The 22,006-nt window shown below is 38.5% G+C and overlaps 1 protein-coding gene across 4 annotated transcripts in view; it reads left to right on the top strand.

Annotated features, from left to right (window-relative positions):
* Positions 1–22,006, top strand: part of adamtsl3 (ADAMTS-like 3) — a 99,124-nt gene that overhangs the window by 53,194 nt on the left and 23,924 nt on the right. For 3 of the 4 annotated variants that reach the window (XM_044097705.1, XM_044097704.1, XM_044097707.1), the window contains exons 3-7: positions 13,648–13,775; positions 17,748–17,793; positions 18,064–18,300; positions 20,598–20,724; positions 21,128–21,202. In XM_044097705.1, the coding sequence (XP_043953640.1) occupies positions 13,648–13,775; positions 17,748–17,793; positions 18,064–18,300; positions 20,598–20,724; positions 21,128–21,202 (613 nt within the window). Of the gene's footprint in view, positions 1–8,864; positions 9,002–13,647; positions 13,776–17,747; positions 17,794–18,063; positions 18,301–20,597; positions 20,725–21,127; positions 21,203–22,006 lie in introns of those variants that run through there. The other variant, XM_044097706.1, reaches the window with a different exon arrangement.

Here is a 22,006-nt window from a genome sequence, read left to right as displayed (position 1 = left end):
TTTTTTTTGAATTGTATTTTTTTTTAAATTACTGACTGGAATTTATTTTAATATAATATCACAACTTTATAGATACCTTTTTAAAGAAGTTGTAAATGGTTTAGTGTTAACCAACGCATACATAAGCAAATCAAACTTATGCAAAATAAATTACGTTTTTTTTCATTTCTTAAGAAAGGAGTTATTCTACATAAACTCCCAACTTCCAATTAATAATAGAAAAAAAAAATGAATAAAAAAAATCTGTAATCATTTTCTGAGTACATATGTTTCAACGGCTGAGAATAAAAATGACTAAAATTATTTTGGATTAATTTAATAAACTCATTAAGCAACTTGTTAGTTGTTCACAAATGTTTTTATCAAAATGAGCCACGGTCCTTTGAAATTTCACATTTACAAAACGGCTTTTCATTCATTCATATTTTTGGTTTTCTAAAAAGAAAAAAAAGCCTAGTCTAAGGGACACGTTGTCAAGTTTTTTGTGTCAATTTTAGTGACAGAAGAAAATTGGGAAATTACAAAGCTTATTTCAAAGGTTAAAATCATGAACAAATAGGTGCATAAATACTCACTAAAATGCAAAATAATACATATAAGCTTTTATTGCCCACTAAATAGCCATATATAACATACCACACCTGAATTTGTTGAGAATGTACAATATCCTATTATTAATGTTTTCATTGTAAATCTATTCTTTAACTCTTTGGAGAAGAAAAAGTGTTTTATTGAGCTTTTAATTGTGCTAAAATTCCCAAATAGTTTGGGGATTTTCATAAAAAAGAGATGCAATAGTCTGAAAGTCTAACGATGATCTGAACTGGAGATGTTTACCTTCTATAATGGGTTTCCCCTTTTATGCAGTTTTCCAACATTACATGCTTTCGCGACCAAATTCAGCTTTTGGTTTGTTTCCGGTGACTCTCTAGCAAGGTGATGAAGGAATTTGAACCATATTTTAAGTTACTGAAATACCAAATATTTCAAAGGTCCTCAACCTATTCAAACAGTCACAAAACATCTATTTGTTCCCAGAGAGCATGTTCTGTACCGATTTCCAAAACAGCTTTGAAGAAGCTTTATTTCCAGATGACAAGGCAGCAGTGTGGTCTGTTCGTCGAAGCGCAAGGGATTCATTTGGTGCTGGCTTGTCCATAAATAAGTTATGCTGCTGCTTTGTGTGCGTCCAGATCTGAATGTAGGACCCAGACTATTTTTTTTTTTTTTTTTTTCCCCACTTTGAGCCCACCATGGAGGTCCAGAGCAACTGACTCCAGCCACTTTACGTGGCTAATTTATACCCCTCCCTTCCTCTTTAAAAAAGGTCAGAGTTGCTCTGATGGGTGAGTGAAGGGGTGTGGAGTATGTGGGATTGGGATCAGGTGTGGTGGAGTTCCTGTAGCAGTGAAACCCTGACGGGTCAGCCCCAGCATTCACAGGAAAAGCTGCTAAAACATTTGCTAATGGGGGGGGAGAAAGAGTGAGAACACGAGTGGCGGTTTGAGGAAGCAGTAAATGTCATTGCTGATTCTTAATTACGTGGCGTATCCCCGCTCTGCACTGCGGAGGCTGTGGAGTTTTAGGGAAATACTCACGTGGGAGCACATTGTGGTTACTGGCTTTCTCATCATGTCACTATAAAGAGTTCAAACATTTATTGTGAAATATTATGCTATAATGAATGTAGCGGACAATTTTGCAGGATATATATTACATTCTTTCTGCTGATTATCAATGCATTTTCTTGTAGAATTAGCTAAATATGTTTAAAGATTTTAAAATGATTATCAGGCGTATATTTTTCCAGAAGTTTAAAAATGTTATGTTATTTCTGTTGGGCTTAAAACAAATCTCCAAATTTATGGATCAACTCAAAATTCTTGCATTATTTTAAAGTTCACACATCTGCTGGAACAATCCAAGATTTTAAATTTTTTATTTTTTATTTTTTTGTGAGAATATTCTCTAAATTCATTGGATATGCATCTTACCATCACACTGTTCGTTCTGCAACCTGTGTCTCCATGTGGAGATTTTGTTTGTTCCTCCTGCATTGCATTACATTGTTGTGCTGGTTACATTTTAAAAGGGCAAATCAACTATTTCCTACCAAAGCAGAAGCTCCTTCAACTTTTTACAACTTTTGTCAATTATCTTTTAATTTTTTTTTTGTGATGCTCAATTACGCTGTCTATTGTCTATTGATAATGATACCTACTGATACAGTAAGTTCTTTTTATGAACTGTGGAAATACATTGTCATGGTTTCAACAGGTAGTTTAATCCAGGTGTATCCCATTATCCGAATTAGACACTTTTTGCATTTATTTTGGTCCAGTTGACTCATAAAACGGCACATTCTGAATCCAAATACCTCCAAGTGACCTCCTGCTGGTAGATAATGTTTATTGCGCTTATATAACTAAATTTCCTTTCAGTGCACTGTGAGTAAAATACAGAGAAATACTTTATTGGCTGCCAAAGAAAGTACAAAATGTACAGCGGGTACTCACAAACGGCTGACATGAAATATCCTCACTACTCTGTTACCAAAAGAAGTCGCGTATAAAACAACCAAAACAACAAACGCAAGAAAGAGGATAGGGGTTAACTGACCACAACTCATCATGGAAAGCGGAAGTAACTAGTTTCAATCTTTGCTTTTTTTACAAGTGACTTTTGTCGTGAATATGCGTTTTATGCTGTTGACTAAGACTGCAGTTATTTCAAACAAGTAATGTCACGGGATAAAAGTCCAGAGAAAGTATGTGCTCGTTCCTGCTTGGAAGTGGTTATGGTGTCAAGTTGGGACACCAGTATGGAAGATTCCAGGCTTGCACTGCAGTAACTCTGACATGTTTGGCTGTCCGTACTCTGTCCGGGTGATTTGGTGGGAAACTCTGGAGTGGCTGGAGAAGAGTCCTCTGAGATGGTTTGGGCATCTTTTCAGGATGTAAGTATGCCTTTGGAAGTTGTTCAGGCGTATCGCAGTGGGAATAGAAGTCGGTGTCGACCCAAAACTGACCAGAGCGACTATAAATTTGCTCGTTCTTTCTTGAAGCCGTCTTTAAATGCCTTTCACCATTTATTCCACCTGGACGAATGGCTGGACTGGAAGGTTGCTGGGTTGGAAGATGGACGGATGCACTGATAAACAAACATGTGAATGGGATGAACTTGTGAACTGACATGTTGGCTGATTTACTTATTGATACCTTAGTCAGTGAAGAGATGAATAAATGTATCCATTTACGGTACTCTATAAGATGAAGTTTTCTGTCTCTATATCTTTTTATTTGTTTGGCAAAAATTCCAACTTGTCTAATACTTTGGTTTGTAATCTGTAAAACTAGCTTCATTCCTCAGATGTGTACTTAGTGTTGGGAATCTGTTTATAACTGTTTTAGGATTAATTTACCTTTCAGCAAACTACTCCATGTTGCATATTCCTTGGCTGCAGTTTATTTATTGGTTGATGTTTAAGCCAATGTCAGCCATCCACCATAAGCTAATGAGTTGTTCCAGAGCAATGCCTTATGTGCTCGAGAAGTGAATCATTTCATCTTCATCTGCACTTTAAATGTTCAGGGACCAAAGCCCAGGTAGAATAAATGTCTCCTCTGCAGCATCGACGAAGTTAAATAAGATCTTGACTTCGTTCGTAACGGCCACACTGGGATATTGGTCTTTCCCCTGAGCAGATCATTTTCCTCGTATGTGTAGTGCTATTCGTCCTCCCACCCACAAATTAGTAAAGGAAATGTTCCCATCACTTGTGAGACACAGCGATCCAACAGAGCAACCCTCATAAACAATGAGGATGAAGAATAATAAAAGGAAACATCTGCTTTATAGGGGTGCGGTGGAGGTGAAGGCTAAAAGTTAGATCCTAAACATCAGAAACGGAATTGAACAGAGGAAATGTTTTTATATTTTTCTTTTTAAATCTAACTTTTTGTCTCTTCCATCAGTGCTAGAAGTGCTTCTAGCTGACTGTCACAGAAGAATATCTAGCTTTTAATCCCTTTTTTGGTTGAGGAGAGGAAATGTGGTGGGTTTTCAGCTGCATCTCGTAAAATCCTTGTCCTGGTAAAACATTTTATACTGTGACCCGCCGAGTTTTTTAAACAGCGACTTTGGTGTAAATCAAGACGAGAACACATGTAGGTCTCATATAGTATGTGCGGGTGGTGAGAGGCTAACGTTTGTCCCGCTTGAATCATTTAAATCTCTCCGTGGGAGCCAATGTTTTGGGTTCTTGAGTGCACCTTAACGTCGGTCGGCGGTAACTTTAGCTTCATTTGTCTCTCTTTCTGAGAACTCTGAGACTGCTAACTTAGGTCGTGACCTCATAATGTGGAGACCTTTTAATTTGACCCTTCTTTAACTTACGGAGGAGAAGACAACGGAGTCAGCCAAACCTCTGCTACCTGGAAAGCAAACCTTTCCATATAAGAGTTTTTTTTTTATTTTTATGACTAAATAATAAAGTTCAAATGAGATTGTTCAAACGAGTTTGTCAAAAAGTGAATGGGATTGTTTGTCTGACTTTTATTGCTTAACACGTGGTCAGTTCATTGTTACCAAGTAAAAATAGTTACTGCTATGCCCTACAGCTGGTTGAAAACAGTAAAAGCTATTTGTTTTCATGGTGGACTGTCAATGTTTCCACGAACACCAGAAAAATGTTTCAAGATTTGTTACTTTTGAAAAGTAGCTGGTCTGCTGACGTAAAGGTAGTCTACAAAAAGAGCTTGCGCTGGTTTAACTTCCTATAAATGCTCAGATCATTCATCATATGGAACAGGATGTTCCATATGTTCTTACTGCAGTAAGCATCATTTTTAGGTGGTCAGGGGTAGGATGACTATAAAGCTGCTGTCCATCTTAAAGAGTTACTCACAAATCGTTCAGTATACAAAGAATCTCATGAGAAGGTTCAGTATCAGATTAATTAATCCCAAATGCTTTGAAAAAGAATACATGCAATCATTACTGCACCTATGCTTCACAATGATGCTGTCAGAGCACAATAATTTTTTTTTTTTCTTTTTTTTTTTTTTACATAAATATGTAAAACTTATGCTTTGGATTTTTGAGTTTCTGACCAATCTTACCATTTTGAAAGAAAACTTTACATTCTTTTCACCAGGAAATTTCTCAGTGCATCTCGCATAACGAGCATGAAGAAACAAAGACGTGTTAAAGGTTGAGCTTCATACAGTTAACATCCAGAAACTGGGACGTCTATTAAAAAGGCATTTCTTTTTCAACATCAAAGGACGTAAACAACGTCCTTTGATGTTGTTTACCATCACTTTGTCAATTAATAACAAAGGCACAAGATCAACAATGACAACAAACTACAAGTTTAGCCACACTTACTTTTAAGGGTAAATTTAAGTCACTGTAAACACCACAATTTGGGTAAACATATGCTTAGTTGATGTCAAATTAAAGAGAGACTCTGGCTAAAATGTATTTTTGTTTGCCTACTTTCTGATATCTCCTGATTTCTCAGTTTCTGTTCTTTTTCTTTATGATTGATAAAAGAAAGACCAAAACTAAAACAATCTTAAAGCAAAGTTATCTGCTTAAACACTGGAGCGTTTGTCTCCGAATGATTATTTCCACAGTCATCCCACACCTCCTGCATGCTTCCCTTCCTCACGCAATATCTTTACCTTGCTGGAGTAAAATAACTCCAGATTATATTGTGTATTTTTTTTTCTCGCCTCATCTTCTTCACAGTTTATTGTTTGAATCAACTAAAGTCGCTGCCAGAAGTGCTGTGGCAGAGAAGCGGTGTCAGTCAAACACATTAATTTCCTCCCTGTGTGTTTGGTTTTTGCGATCAGGGGCCGCACATCACCTATCCCTCCGTTTATTTTCAGTAGTTGCACGTATGCAGATAGGAGAAGGATTTCCTGCAAAAGTAAACATTGGAAGTTTATGGATTAAGTCAGCGGGAGGGAGTGCGACCTTAGTGTTGACCTGAGAAAATGGGCTTAACAACAACGTTAAGTGGCGAGTAAAATGTGTGTTTTAGATACCTCTCCTACTGGCACAATTTGCATACGACCCCTCCATTTTATCAGTCTAACAGAGTAAGCCTTGTACCTGCTGTGTGGATGGCTGGATTTAAAAAAAAGAAAAGTGTGTGCGTACGCCTTGGTTAAGCTGTTCAGCCCAACGTAGTGATTACGGTCTCCCACTGTTGGCTTTGCAGTGCCACACATTCCACGCAGCCTTAATTGATTAAAATGATGCGGTGCTTTATTTGGGATTCCTGATTTGGAACGTTTTTATTGTGTTTGGACCGTTGCGGCAGAAGGCCCCCGTTAAATCTTGCTACCTTGTAAGGAGAACCAGTGGGTTGGCACTAAATTTAACTGCCCTATTCTGAATGTTCTGTTTCATATTTGAGTTCTTGTGTCCTGCAATTGCCTAAGAAAATGAAAGCCACTCACTGTATGCTATATTCCCTCTGAGCCAAAAGCTGTCCATCTGAACATGTGCTTCCCCCTCTCTCCCTGTAACCAGAGGGTTTGTCCCCCAAGGGTACACCTGGCACGTTCCCCACTTTCACAGCATACATGTTCGCTCTGGCTGCAAATGCCAGATGTTATGAAAGGCTCTATTGAAGCAGACATTCAACTCATAAAAAAAGTCTATCTTGATAGCTTCAGCGACCAGACCATGTCATCTGATTTACATGGGACTCTCACACATAGTCCGGTGGGAAAGACTAAAGCACGGTCTGGATTTGTACATGCGATGCCAAATGTATGTCTCCGTCTCTTTTCCTGCTTGGAAATATAAACCAATTTGTAAGGAAAGTACACTACAGCTTTTTTTTTGAGTGTGTGAAATAGCTGAAATATGTAAAAAGGCTGGAAAAAGACAGAGCAAAACCATTCAGGCCAGAACGACGGGATTGGTGGAGGAACTGAATCGAAAAGTGAGCTAAAAGATCAAAAACTTTGAGACAGAAATCTGAAATATCATGAACAGAAATAAGACAAAACATGGTTTATTACTGGTTTATTTATCCGTCCTTTGTACATATCTGTGGCACACATTTGTATTCTGCCTTCTCTTAGTCAATGCTTTTTTTCTTTTTTACCAAAACTTGGGTCACAAATATGGAAGTTTGAGGTCTTGAGATCCTTAGAAATAAATCTGAATACAAAAAATGATGACGAGACAGCATATGCATTTCAGAAATGTTTTCAAGGTAAAACAAACACACAAACAAAAAACAGGATTCACAAATAAATAAAATCAACATGTTGGACAACAAAATTATCGTTGAGGCTGATTTTATTGCCATTTAACAACTTTTTAACTTAATCTAAAAATACTCATGTGCTTAAGAGTCGGGGTCATGACCCTCTTAAATTTTTCATTTGTGGGTCAGAAGCTGGAAAGTTTACGATCTATTGCTCTAGACTAGTAACTTGTATCAAACTGCAAACAGACTTTCCTTCAGTAATGTCTTATTTTTTGCCAGATTTGAGCAGTGCTGGACTCATTTCTGTCCTCCAGACATACCATGAACCTCTGTTGCTTCTCATGTCATTGTTCTTCTTGTCCAGCCTGTAAGTTCAGGTGACCTGGCAAGTTTGGTTCCTCTGCATACCGCAGTCTTTCGAGTTTGGATGATGGACTAAACATCCATCATTTTGGATGAATATGACGTTAAGTTGCCATTATAATTATTGGCAACTACAACTTTGCGGACACTGTTTTCACGTTTTATTGCGCTGATAAAATTAGTCTCGAAGTTTGCAGTTTTCTGGAGTGCAACGCGAAGCTCGACATCATTCAGAGGTAATGTATTAACTTGACATTAACAAAGACACAGCGGGACGGATCATCCGGGAAATGATGAACAGGAGAGACTGACTAAAACTACCTTAATGACGGACAAATTCTGGGATTTATTATCAGTCTCTGCTTATTTCCAAGCCCAAAGGAGCAACTTCATGTTCAAAAACGAGCCCAAAAGGCGCAACCCGCCAAACATTAAATTTGCAAGTGACTTAAAAAAAAAGAAAAGAAAAAAAGAAGCCCAAAGTCGTTTATAATAATCGGACTTGGCGACAGAAACTCAAAATAGTTCCAGTTTTTCCACCAACAAAATGCGCATCTCCCTCCATTGTTTACATTTCTGTCGCATAGAGACGTCGGTCACTCGACAAAACGCGTAGAGGAAATACTTTTAAATAACAAAAAATAGTGACGCAAAGTGATTTCGATAAGTAACTGTAGTCTGACTACTGGATTTGAAATAGCAACGCGTTAGATTACTCGTTACTGAAAAACGTGGTCCGACGTCAGTAACGCGTTCACCGCATGTCACTGTTTTCAGTGTATTATTCTACTCCACCTACAATACACACCCTTGTTTGTGCTAAATTCAGAGGTATCAGAATAGGTGGCTGAAACCAAATGCATGCCGCATTTTTCTTGATTACTATTTTCAGCTTCCAATACAAAATCCTGTGATGAAGAATTTTTATTTATTTATTTATTTATTTTTTAACGTGACAAAGTATGAAGAAGTTCATGGGGAATTCATATTTTCAGCGGTACTTTTCCTCCAGTGTCATCAAATGAAAGTGTGGCAAACTGGATCTGCCTTGTTTCCACTGCTGCGCTTGACCGAGGCCTCTTCACCGACTGACTCTGAGAGTCAGAACTGAGACCTCGTGAAGCTCAAATTCACTTCCTCACCAGCTACTTTCCCCCCTCAAACGTCCACGCGCAGTGCGCGCAAAACAATTACAGCCTCCCAGGCCCCTCCCTCCACCTCCACATGTTGCTCCTGAGGAAAAGCAGCTGAGAGGCAGAGCGGACGCAGCAGGCAGGCGGCGAGGACACGAGTAGTGAGTCAGAGAGGAGAGCGCAGCAAGCATCCGACTCACACAGGCAGAGCTGAGACGACATGGAGCTGGGGGCTTGCAAGCTGCTGGTGACGGCTCTCCTTGTTCTGGTACTGGACTTTTTTGTTGTATTTTTGTTCATCACATTTCCTTTGCTGTGCTATAAAATAGCCCCTGAATCCTATTTATATCCGAATCACATGAGAAATATTCCGCAGGTTTTTTTGTTTTTTTTTTTGGTGATTTTAGGGCTCTTGTTACTTTACAGTGACTGCCCTGAGTCGTGGATGTCAAAGGTTTCAGCAGATGTGTGCATATCATATGTCTTTGAGACTAAAAAAAGGAATCATTTGTATATTTACACAGTCTGCTGAAGAAGGCTCCAGAGTCGGGTTTCCTTTTCCTTGTTGCAGGAGTTTTCCATCTTCAAGGGAAAATGTACTTAGCCTCAGCTGTTGACAGGTGTCTTAAACAGAGTCTGCCTGTCACAGCTTAACACATAGCTTGGATATACAGTTCTGAACAAAAGCCTTCACTTACTTTGTATTCTTTATATTTTGCCTACAACGAGCAAGACTTTTCTTAAATATAGTGTTTAGAAGTGGTTACAGTGGATAGTTCTTCAGGTTTTCTTTAGGTTTTTCTTTGGATTTTGGATTTAGGGTTAGGCCAACAAAAAAACTGTCTTCAAAGGAATCATTGTACTGTAAGTTTTTTAAACCACATAATATTTTTTTGTTGAAAAGAGTATTAATTTGGGCTCATGTGGAACAGTGAAAAAATCTTAAGTCACCCTTAAGTCACTAGTTGAATTTTCTTTCTCTGTGGATTATTTTTATTGCTCTTTTGAGTCCCACTTTTTAATGTTCTACTTGTTCTATGTTTAAAAATATAGACAACATTTTATGAAAATCTTTGCGAGACCTTTAGAAAGCCTAGAAAATGAAAAAGGTAATAAAGTAGCTAATAAGTCCAGATTCTAGGATGGAAGTTATTGGTGTAAAATTTCTTAGCACAGATGTGTCACTCTTTGATTGTTGACATGTCATTTTAGGATAAAGTACAATGATGTAAAATCTTCAGTGCATTAATGTGTTTGCTAAATTCGTCTCGTACGTCTAAAGCATTAAAGCAAGTGACCTGAGGTCTGTCCTGGTTGTATAGGTTTACCTGGAGGTATTGGAGCAACATAGCTGGTAAACGTGGCAGTGAAAGGTTTAAGGAGGCTCTAGAAGTGGTAATCGGATGAATCTTGATTATCAACCCTGAGGACCAAAGGGATTGCTCTCCAAAAAGTGAAGTCCTGTCCTCGTTTGTTTCCATCAAGAACAATAGAAGCACAGTGAGCCAAACGACTCTTCAGCTATTCCTTCCATCCTTCATCCGCTTTCCCTTCTCTCACCTCACCGGCCTCGTTACGCCCCCGGAAGAAGCTCTTCATTTGTAATTGAGTGAAAAATTCCCTGATGGCTTTTCAAAGGAGACTTAAGGTGGTGAGGAAACAGGCTGGCCAGTGCACAGCCTGTGTTTATTTACCAAGATCCAAACATTAAAATAGTTGGCTCCTGGAGAAAGGGCCGCCGTTGCCTACATGTTTGCCTAAATGCTCTGCTGACTTTGTTTAGGTCTCGCCATCCGCCTCTGCTGATCCTCAGGCATCGTCAGCGCTGACAAGCATTTATATCAGTCCCCACACTCTTTTTAATAATGTGAACCCCACCACTTCACTCTGTTTCTGGAGTGCAGGGTTGTTGTTGCTACCAGGACCCAAAGAAAATAATCAGCAGACTATTATTACATTGTATCTGCTTTCCTCTGTGATATCCATTTATCCTTGTAGACGAAACACAGTGCCATTCTGTTGGAAAAAGGGCTCAAAGGGGTCAGAATGACTTCAACGTAAGAAATGTGTGTGAGAGCTGAAATATAGGTTCCACTTTCAGGTCAGTCAGTATAAATCATCTTAAGACCAAAGGGTGAACTCTTTTCCTTACAAATCAAGATATGTGAATTTATAGCTATTGTAACATTTGCTCAGTTCAGTTGATCTTTTTGGTTATAATTCAGACTATCCTCTTTATGTACAGAAATATTTTTGTAATATTGACAGATTCCATATCATCCCTCCATTGTCTATAGCTGCTTATTCATGATGCCTGTTTCCAGTGGCCACTGGGAAAGAGGCGGGGCACCAACCCATCGCAAGGCAGCACAGAGACGCACAGGACAAACAACTACTCATACTCCTACCCACTATAGGGCAGTTCTGCCCGGACATGCACAGGCAGAACATGCAAACTCCATGTAGAAAGAAAAACTTCTTGGTAGGCTCAAAAGTGTTAACAACTATTAAAAACCCAGCTGACTGCATTTATTCACTGACTTTGTAACAATCCTTCAACCTAAATGAGATCTGTGGATGATTTGAGTGTGTCATTAATTTTGCATCATTCCCTGATACTGACCTGGTGAAGAAGTAAATGCATGTAATTTAATGAAGACATGGAGTTAATGATACTTTAGTAGATTCTAGAAGAGAAATGTAGCGAAAGAAATGAAGCCAATCCTAAAACCCATTCCATTAAATTGGTACAGTCCAGGAAAGTGTCCAGCTAAAGAGCAACGCCAGGCTAGATGCAACTTCTGTGAAGAGAAAAAAAATTGAGAGACTGAAACTGCAGACAATGCATAATTTGAGAGTGGTTAGAGGAAACTTTATTAGTATGTTCTGGAGTCTAAAGCAGCATAAACAGCATCTGCCTCAGGGGAGCTGGTGCCACAGGAGACACGACTGAAACCTAAAAGATCTGCCTCCCACCCTCCAGGAAATCAGCAGTCTGAGAGTAAAGTCCAATCATATCTCTAACATAGGTATCAATTGTCATCAGAACTGCAAATTGGTGTTGACATCAACGAATCTCTCCAGGAAAAAACAGAAGAATCAAGTCAGGAGTCATTTCTATGGGAAAGACAAACAAATGGTTTACAAAATTCAGAGCAGCAACATCTTCGTAAATGAATCTTTTTAGGACAGAGACGGAGGCACAGACCCAGGAGTATTTTAATGGGAAAAAGCAAAAGCACTTTAAGAGTATTTCTCTAAAAAAAAAAAAAAGATTACAAAAAAATTTTGCTAATGCCTCTGTCCTGGAAAGCGACTCTCCCAAACTCGTAAAGAACTGGCCAAGGATTACTATTTGATGAAAAAAAGACAACGGCGATACAGAAAGGCATTAGCATTGACATCACAGTCAATGAGTCAGTCTAGGAAAGACACTCATCTAATCCTAGATTCACTGAGGCAGGAATACTTTCTATGGGAAACAAATGGCAGCCATCTCTCCATCAGTGGGTTCATCCTACAAGAGCCACAAATTGACAGCAAAATTTATAAATATAGCACAGAAAAAGAAAACGGCATATAGCGGCATAAATGCAGCACAGAGAATGGTTTACCTCAGCTACTATAACCTTTATCCAAAGGAAAGTTTTCGGCCTGTTAAAAGTAGACGGGGTGTGTGAGACATACACACACACACGCACACCCACGCGCACACACACACACACACACACACACACTTAGTGATAATTAAAAGATCTGCCTCCTATTCTTCTTCTTGGAAATCTAGGAACCACATGTTTCTAGAGTTGGGGCACCAGCACAATCTACCATCTCATGCTATATTTGTGCCTGTTCAGCTGCTTTTTACGGGACTAATACTATTGGAAAATCCCCTCAGCATTTACCCTGTGGAAACATTTTAATGTGTTCCCGTGCTCCTTTTGACAGGCCGAAAACCACGACTCAGTGGCACTCTGTTTTATTCAATGTGTTCTCACCTCCTGCCTACTGAGCCATGTTCCTGTTGGCCTAGATTTGCTCACTCCGAGTCTTTTTTTTATAAATTCTTTCCAAGTGTTTCATCTATCCACCTTGTGCACAGGCAGCCATATTCTCATGAAGCGAAAACCTCCTTGTCCTTGATAATGAAAGCAAACTGAACTCATTCTTCCATAGCTTCAGTTCAGCTTTTAAATAATGCAACACTGGAGTTTCCTTCAGTAACCTTTTAAAAGAAAGCCAAGAAAGTGCACTATGGTGTTATTTATATTCAATCATAGATAATCCAGATTATTTTACAAATTCCCATTTTTTTAAAAGCACAAATGGTTAGTCCAGTTAAAGACTGAGAGGAAATTTGGAATGTAAAAAGATGGATAATACAGACATGATCTTTTGGGTGTCATTTCACATTCGAGATGTGCGCTTGTCCTCATAATATTGGTCTTGGGTGATGCTGTGGTATTCCTTACACCACTGCCAAATACAACGCAGTGCAATTAACAGAGAGACACAAAAGTGTGGCCTGAACTTTATAAAAAAATGACTATTTTATCGTCTAAAGACTGACTTTGACTTTTTAAGTTTTTCTTTCTTACGGTCACCTTCGCTTTGTTTTTCAGCAGCTAACGTGATTTAACTGAATCCTTTCTTTGTGAATTATGGCTCAACAGATTAAATACTAATTTCTCAAAAAATAAATCTACGAGAATCTTTCTGTTTTGTATCCTTTTATGAGACAGTCTTGGATCAACATTAAAATAAATCCAGAGGAGCGATGAGGGCTTCATTAAGGACTTTTCTTACCAGGTCCTAAGCAGCACAACAGTTTTAATTCTTGAAAATGACTCTCCTCTGGTTTTCAGTGACGTTTATGGTCGTTCACTCAAACACAAACGCTTCTCTGGTGTGCAGAGCTCACGGATGGCGCGATCGGAGGAAGATCGGGACACGCTGTGGGACGCCTGGGGCTCATGGAGCGAGTGCTCTCGTACATGTGGCGGAGGAGCCTCATACTCATTAAGACGATGCCTGAGCTCCAGGTAGGGACGCTTCTCTTGGTTTATGCTATCTTAATCCAAATTTCTCTTCCAGGGGAAAACCGTACCTGTATTCTAGGTACTTGATTAAGGTGGAAGTTAAATTATTCCTCAGAGAAATGGGTAAATCAACAAGCTGACCCAAGAGAAAATTATGTGATCTTAATCTTTGTGTTTTTAACATGATTGTGTGTGTTATTTTTTTATTTCATTCTTTTGGATAGGTAGTTACAGGGGAACATGAGATTATCATGGTTTGATAACCATTTTTGTTTTGAAATTTTAAACAAAATGCACAATGTAGCTGTTTTCATTCAAAACTGATAAGTCATTATTATCCATTGATCATGCTAATATATTGATTATTATGTATAACAGCTTTTTCTAGTGTTTCAATCCAGACAGATGCATAAAAATGGAGCGTAAGAAACCATTTGTATTGACAGTCAGTTGATCTCACGCCTATATCAAGTATTCATGACAATGATTTACCCATCAGTTTCTTTTAACAAAATTTATTAAGTAAATTTAACTTCAGTCACAGGAAGCGACGTAAATTTGTTATGTGAAATTGTGACAAAACATCAGAAACAGAAGTGATCAGCAGGGGCACAAACTTTTCACACCACTGTGAGGGGCTCAGGGTCCTTTAATCCTCCAGCCAAAGTCACCTGCTTGCTTTGACTTCAGACTAAGCTGCTGACTTTGATAAGAGTTTAACTCTGCTTGGCAATATGGGCAATTATTCTGGATTTGATGGGTGAAAGGAAAAAAGGGACATAAGGACAGACCAAGTATGTTTTCCATAGAAATGTTGTCACATTTATAGGCTTGGAAATAGCAGCACAGTGACTTCACCACATTCCTCTATTTTTACAGTTCCCAGAATCTATTGCTCACTTGCTAAAGGTAGCCAGTGAGCTTTGCTGCTAAAATCCACCGCTTTTTTACCGCTCGGGGTGTTCAGGAGGGAGCCGCCAAATGACAGGAGCAGCCAGAGAGATCATAAAACATCTCAACTGTGTAAAAGACAAATTGACAAACCAGCACAGATCGTATTTAAGGTCGCAACTGAGTTACCATATGGCTCTAGCGCTCTCTGCACATGAGAACGGGCCCTGAGAAACACAAGACTGTCAAAACCTCATGCTCAAGGTGCCAGACCCCCTCTGTGGATCACGGTAAACACTGAGGTCAGGAGCGTTTTCAGGACTGCAGCTCAAGACGTCTGTGACTGGCCAGCATTTTTTTGGTCAGGCAAACCTCAGAACGCTACTGGCTGTAAAAGCAGTCGATGTGTTAAGAGGTGCTTGGGGTTTCGGCTGTTTCTGTGATTGCATACGAGGAGCTCTACGTACTTGTCGGAGTCCAGGTGGATCTGTTTACAAACCTATGTGTCCTTTGGCAGTTGCTACCACGAATGGGCTTAGATCCACCCCACTTCTGTGTGGGAATGAGGGAGCAGTAGCCTGGCCAGGGGTGGCAGATATAACAGTGTCATTAAAAAACAGCACAAGGCCTCTTATGTGTGTCTCCGTGTGAGAGTGAGTGATTTTTGTTGGCAGCAAAGGCTGGAAATGGGCCTGTAACACCCTCTGACCAATTCCAGCTTCTTTACACACTCTCACACACACACACACACACACGCGCACATGCCTATGTGGCCATGCAGGCAACTTACTGCCACGGCAAAAATACCCCTGGAGGTGATTAGGACACTAATCATCTGGCCTTCATTAGGCCATTCCACGGAGCGCTCTTCATCACAGAACTCCAAAGTATTGCTGGGTTGCAAGAAATAAATGCAGCGCGTATTCTTCATGAAGCTCAAGTAGGTTATTGTTTTTTTTGTGTGTTTATTCGGCCAGAAAAAGCTTTATGAGATTAAAAATAGATGGTTCATATCCATTGTGCAGTTTGAGTGGACAAAGTTCCCGATATCCTCATCTACATGGAAAATGTCTGAACACTTTTCTGCTTGAAATGCTGAAGCTTTGTTGTCAACAGGTCCCTTTGTTTACAGGAGATATATTTTTTTTATGGGATTAATAATCTTGGAAGGATTGCAGAGAAAACACATCCCTAATAACACAAGTGAACTGCACAACATTTCATATGAAGTGTTGTTGATTGAGAAAGCGATTGTTCGTAGCATCAGCCACCAATGAGACTTCACCTGCTGGGTTTGATAAAATTTAAAAGTGGCAATCTTTTGACATTTTCATTTACCTCTCATATGTGATCCACTTCACTTCAGAGAAACAACAGGGATGGCTTTACGGCGATGACAGCAACAAGTTAAAACAACATCAAGCCTTGAAAAGACGGTTCAGCTCTTCATCTTGGTTTTCTCTCTAATTGGCTCTCCAATTGTGTGCATTTATTTATAAAATACCAGACTCATATTCTATAAATGACCTCTTACGTAGTCCAGATATTCTGACATCCAAACCAATGATGACACAGTGATGAACCCTGGATTTCTGGCTCTGCCTCCTTCTGTTTAAACTCCACTGTGGAGATTCCAGTGTGAGAAGGAAATGAAAAGGGAAATTCATTTTATTGCCTTTACCGTTTTTTATGTTTAGTTTATATATTCCTGGTCCCTGAGTGAGTTTCCACACTGATCTTTGCTACCTGTCTCTCATCTCTTGGTCTTTGGAAGTCTCTTGTTTGGGTTCAGGCCCTGTTTGGCTTGGCAGAGGGGACTGTCTGGATTCGTCACAGGCTCTAATGTTCTTGCCATGCCACACGCTCCACATCCACTCCCTGCAATAACACTGCAAAAAAAAAAAAAAAAAAGAAGTCCCAAGCCCTTCACTCATGTGCGAGTCTTAACTCTGAGACGTTGTCTCCAATCATGATTTCTGATTAGCCAAGGAACAAAGACAGTGAAATTCCTCTTAAGTTTCCAAACTCAAAACGAATATCATCTAATCAGTTTCCACTGCGGTCTCGGGTGATTGGCCTATCATTGTTACCATCAGCGGTTTATCATCCCTTGACGAGAAAGGAATCCTACGTTTCTGTCAGTGGTGAGCTCAATAGTTTGGGCAGAACCACCACAGACTGGAGGGAGTCACGATCCAAAGTGCTTTAATCTGTTCAGCAGACACAGACTGCAGGACTCCACTATCCCTGCTCTCTGAATGTATGTATATTACTGCTAATTTATGGAGCTACGATTTGTTTATGGACTAGTACGGCAAGACCAATGGCAGTTTATTCAGGATCTTCAAAGCCGAGGTTCACTCAATTCTCTGTATTTTCATTTGGATAAGATTATCCAAAGAATAACACTCTTGTGTTTAACCCACATTTCTCTCACTGCTCACTTATTGTTTCATCATCTCCGTGTCCACACCACTCTCTCTCTGAACGCTTAACATTTAGGTCACTAAGCTCTAAATCAGGTGCAGACAGTGAAAGTCCAGCCACCTGACCAAATAGAAAACTGGAAAGCACAAATTGATTGCATGATAGATAAAATACAATGATAGATTGCCAAGCATTGTAAATTTCTCTTTGAGTTCGTTTAAAGTGAGTAGGCGTAGTGCAATAAAAATTAGATTGATCACTGCTAAGAGTTAGGTTGGCACTTTAGCCTGTTTCAACTTTTATAAATTGTTTTAACAACACAAAATAAAAATAAAAATTAATATTTTTGTTTATTAAACCCATACAAGTCCACTGTGTTAATTTTTTTTTTTTTTTATCTCTGTGTGATTTTCGTCTATAAATAATTGCTTCATAGAATCACAGCTTATCAGGGAACAAGTATGTGGGTGAAAATAAAATTAAACCAAAAGACTTCATGAAAAAGACATCACGTAAATATTTCTCGATAAATCATTTTATTCTTGGTAGTTTGGTGCATTTGTCTTAAAAAAATAGCACCACATTGTTTGGGATGAGACTCCAGATAATATGTATGCATTTTGGTTTGCTTCAAAACGTTTTTTCTGTCTACTACAGGACCTGTGAAGGGCAGAATATCAAATACCGCACATGCAGTAATGTGGTAAGTTCAGTTCAATAAATATAGCAGTGTCTATTTAAAGCTACTTTTACTTTGGAAAAGGAACAACTGGACTGAAGATTGGGAAATTAAAAATATAAAATTTCATCCACAAAGGGAGTTTGTCATCTGTGATTTTGTTGCAAAACAGACCAAGCTCACCTAATCCCATTGCTTGAAACCTTTGCTATACAGATATTTACTTCATTACACATGTCATAGTCTTAATTACCATAGTAAGCAATTTGAAACCTTCTTTGGTGTCTCCATTAGGACTGTCCGCCAGACGTTGGGGACTTTCGTGCTCAGCAGTGTTCAGCTCACGCAGACGTGCGACACCAGGGTCAGTTCCATGACTGGCTGCCTGTTTATAATGACCCAGAAAATCCTTGTTCGCTCAAGTGTAAAGCCAAAATCTCGGGCTTTGTGGTGGAGCTGGCACCCAAAGTGCTGGACGGAACACGCTGTTACACCGAATCCTTGGACATGTGCATCAGTGGAGTCTGCCAGGTAAGAGGAAGCATCAGAGAGTGGAACTGCTTTTTGTCCTGAAATACTTTGGCTTACTTGTTTTTATCTAGCTAAAACCCAAATTGTGGGCCTGGGACTGCTGATCATGTAAAAGTTAAAAATAAGCCAAAGTCTGACCTGGGAAAATCAGACTTTTGTTCAATTTGAATTTAATTCTTTACAAACATATATCATGTGAAGAAAAAATTACAAATGTTTTGATGCGGGACCCAACCGGGTGTATTTATTTACTGTTACGTTTTGTATATTATGGATATCCTGGCCAGTGAAATTAATTGCTTCCACTGATTTTCTTTTAATTTATTGTACACAAATGTCTAGTGGGTTACATATTCTGTTATGGTGTAATAGAATATTACACTGTGTAATATTCTTTTCTGCACCGTAGAAGGTGAATACATATATTCTACAGTGCAGAACACATTACTGTATTCTGTATTTGATGCAGAGTACAGAAATGTATTCTGCACCGTAATACATTTTTGCTCTCTAAACAATGTCTGCCGAAAAGCCATATCAAAGCTACAGTCGCAAGCTTTACTGGTTTAGTTTCACTACTTCTTTTAACAAGCCTTTCACTACGTACTGTGATTCAATAATAAATATTTTCAGAGCTTCAAAAGTTTAGATAACATTTACCATTTCTTCCACAGTCCTGATTATGGATGTCCCAAACAATTTTTGTAGATTAAATGGAGAAATTAACTAATTTTTGACACTAGACTAGCATCCAAAAGTCTTTGCATGATAGTCCATGCAGACATACGTGCTGCCATTCCCAAGCAAGCTCTGCACTGGTAACAACACAACGCCTTTGTTAAATCACCTTTAGGATGCAGTCCTTCCACTTCCTGAACTTTCTTGGATATGCAGAAACTTTCTTTTCAGCAACTAAACTCTTTGCACTCTTCAACTCCTTGAAGAGTGCAAAATGGTTGATAAATGGTTGGCTGGGGTATAACATCACAAACAGCTATATCCTTGTTTCTGAAGCGACAATGGAAGGGTGTGTTTCTTCTGAGGTGACTATGGTTCATTTCAACCATCGCTTCCGTTTGAAGCATATTTCTTCCTCCAAAATGTCAAACTGAACCTGAAAACTTGTGATCATGTGAGTAAAAAAAGAGCTAAGTCAGGTGAAGTCATCATTTGAGCTTATAATAAGCTACTGCTTTCTTAAACAACCATTCAATTTTTCATGCACAGATTTTCACTGCGGTTCAAAAGGCATCAGATTACATTGCCTTCAAGTACATGATTTTAAAAAAGAAAGAAATCCAAGAAGACTAATGCACAGAAGGCTGAATTACATCATATGCCATCTGTTTTAAACATGAATACCCAATGAGAATAATTTGAAAGATGTGGCTTTTGACCGACCATCCAGGAAATAGTTTACAATACTTTTTTTTTTACTCTGTTGAATGAAGAAACATCCCGCAGTGCTGCTCGTGTGCATGGGCGCACAGTTTGGTGCGCTATTTTACAATGCTTAGAAACACAGAGTGGTTTTGGTTTTGTGTTACTGACAGAAATAGTGAAAAACTCCATCAATCAACAATGCATGCTTGTGGACATTGAAAAAAAAAATAATCAGAGAACATGTTGAGATTTAATGAGATGCAAATTACTTTTGATGGTATCGCAGTGAAGCAAAGATTAGATATAAATATTCATCACACCAAGGGGTTGTTTGGATTGTTTCATGAGACTTACAAAGTTAAAAAAGAACACTTTCCTTGGGAGTTTCTGGAAAGGGTTTTAGGTTTAGTTCTGAATTCATTACATTGTTTCTGGAGAAACACACAACACAGCAGCTCACTAAGTGATATACTGGACGCTTTGTTGTCCTCCTGAGACTTTTTCATCTGAACTTGATGCTGTAACAGTTGCTTCCTCAAATAAACATCCACAAATGTAGTGATGAGGGACTGTCAACACATTCATGATAAAGCACCTTCAGCGGCAATAAGCTGAAGAAGTTGTTTCCTGAATAACTTCCCTTCCCTTTTCTAATTATAAAGAAACTTTGCCCCTCTTCATTACAAAGTAAATTATTATTGAGGTTTCCAGACATTCTTAAATATCTTAAAATCCCACAACAGAATTGCAGTTAGGTTGAGGCCAGTCTAACATTTTACTTATTGTCTTTTTCACTTACATTGTGAATTAGATTGTTTTTGCCTAACCTAACACAGTACCATCAAATCACCACTTCTATTACCCACTCAGTCTTTTAGAAGATTAAGATGTTTCCGTCTGTTTCCGTTTTGTAGATTGTTGGCTGTGATCATGAACTGGGCAGCACGGCGAAGGAAGACAACTGCGGCATCTGCAACGGAGACGGCTCATCCTGCAGACTGGTGCGAGGCCATTTCAAGTCCCAGCATACTTCAGGGAAAAGTAAATACGCTTATTTCTTGCTTTTCTCTAATTAGCAAGTTGCATTTTTTTCCTATAAAAAAATAAAACTTAGGCACAGTTCTACATGATTCTCTGCTGCCCACTCATAAATGAATAATATTGCCTTCAATTACAACAATATTTGTATTTTGGATGTCCCAAACAATCTTTGTAGATTAAATGGAGAAATTAACAAATTTCTTCATTTTTGTAAACTTTTGCAAAAATTCAGCAAAAGCCTTTGCTGAATTTTTGCTAATTCAGTAAAAATTAGCTCCACTTGCCTTTGGTATAAAATCTGTATTTATTTTGCTCTTTGTTTAAAAATAAATCAACATATTTTTACATTTATAAGGGTGTTTATTCATATTTCTTAAACTTTTTTGTGTCTGTCCCACTCAAGCTGAGGACACTGTGGTCGTCATTCCCTATCAGAGCCGTCATGTTCGTCTGGTCCTGAAAGGCCCGGATCACTTGTGTAAGTCCTGGTAGGTCTGGGGTCCACCTTCCATCCAAACTAGCGATACCCAAAAGTTTTGGATTTATGTTTTTTATTCTTTGGTTGCACACTGATCCAAAGTGCTCTGTGTTTGAATCTCCACTTCTTAATATTATTTATTTGTTAGAATTTAAATGTTCCTTAATCTTTCTATGTGAGTACAGAAAGATACCTCAGATGATTTTGTTATTAATATTTCCCTTTACAAAATCTAAACCGATCTATCAGCGCTTCGGAGACAGAATATTCTCTTAGCTAATATCAGAACTCCAGCTCCTCAACTGAAAATGTATAGAAAAGTATAAACAGGCTTTTTAGTCTTTTTCAGGTTTTGTTAGGTATGAAAAAGGGAGATATATTTTGGAAAATCTTTACTAGAAAGTAATAGAATAATGCTAATTTAATGTAAAATGAACATGGTAGTCATAGTTTCACTTTTTGGTGATGTTAAATTAAGCCTGACATCAGTATCTTGATTTTTTTCAGTTTGACAAAAGGCAAATTATTTAACTTCTTTTGAAATTTTCAGCATTTTAACAGAAAATTGAAATAAAGAGTATATGTTCCATATTAAAATAGCAGTAGAGGAGTCATTACAGGTTTATTTCTGCGGGGTGTTGCTCCTGCAGAATAGTTAACTTTAAATAGTTGCACCGGCAACTATTTTGAAAGTTACCGTTACAATGGCAACTATTTAAAGTTGTATTTACATCTATAACTTTAAATATTTTTAATGAATTAAAAGCGGTACACAATACAGCATTGCAATAAATTCCAATAAAT

This window comes from Gambusia affinis, linkage group LG18, assembly GCF_019740435.1.
Source record: "Gambusia affinis linkage group LG18, SWU_Gaff_1.0, whole genome shotgun sequence".
Classification (NCBI taxonomy): Eukaryota; Metazoa; Chordata; class Actinopteri; order Cyprinodontiformes; family Poeciliidae; genus Gambusia; species Gambusia affinis.
This window is presented reverse-complemented; position numbering and strand designations above follow the sequence as displayed.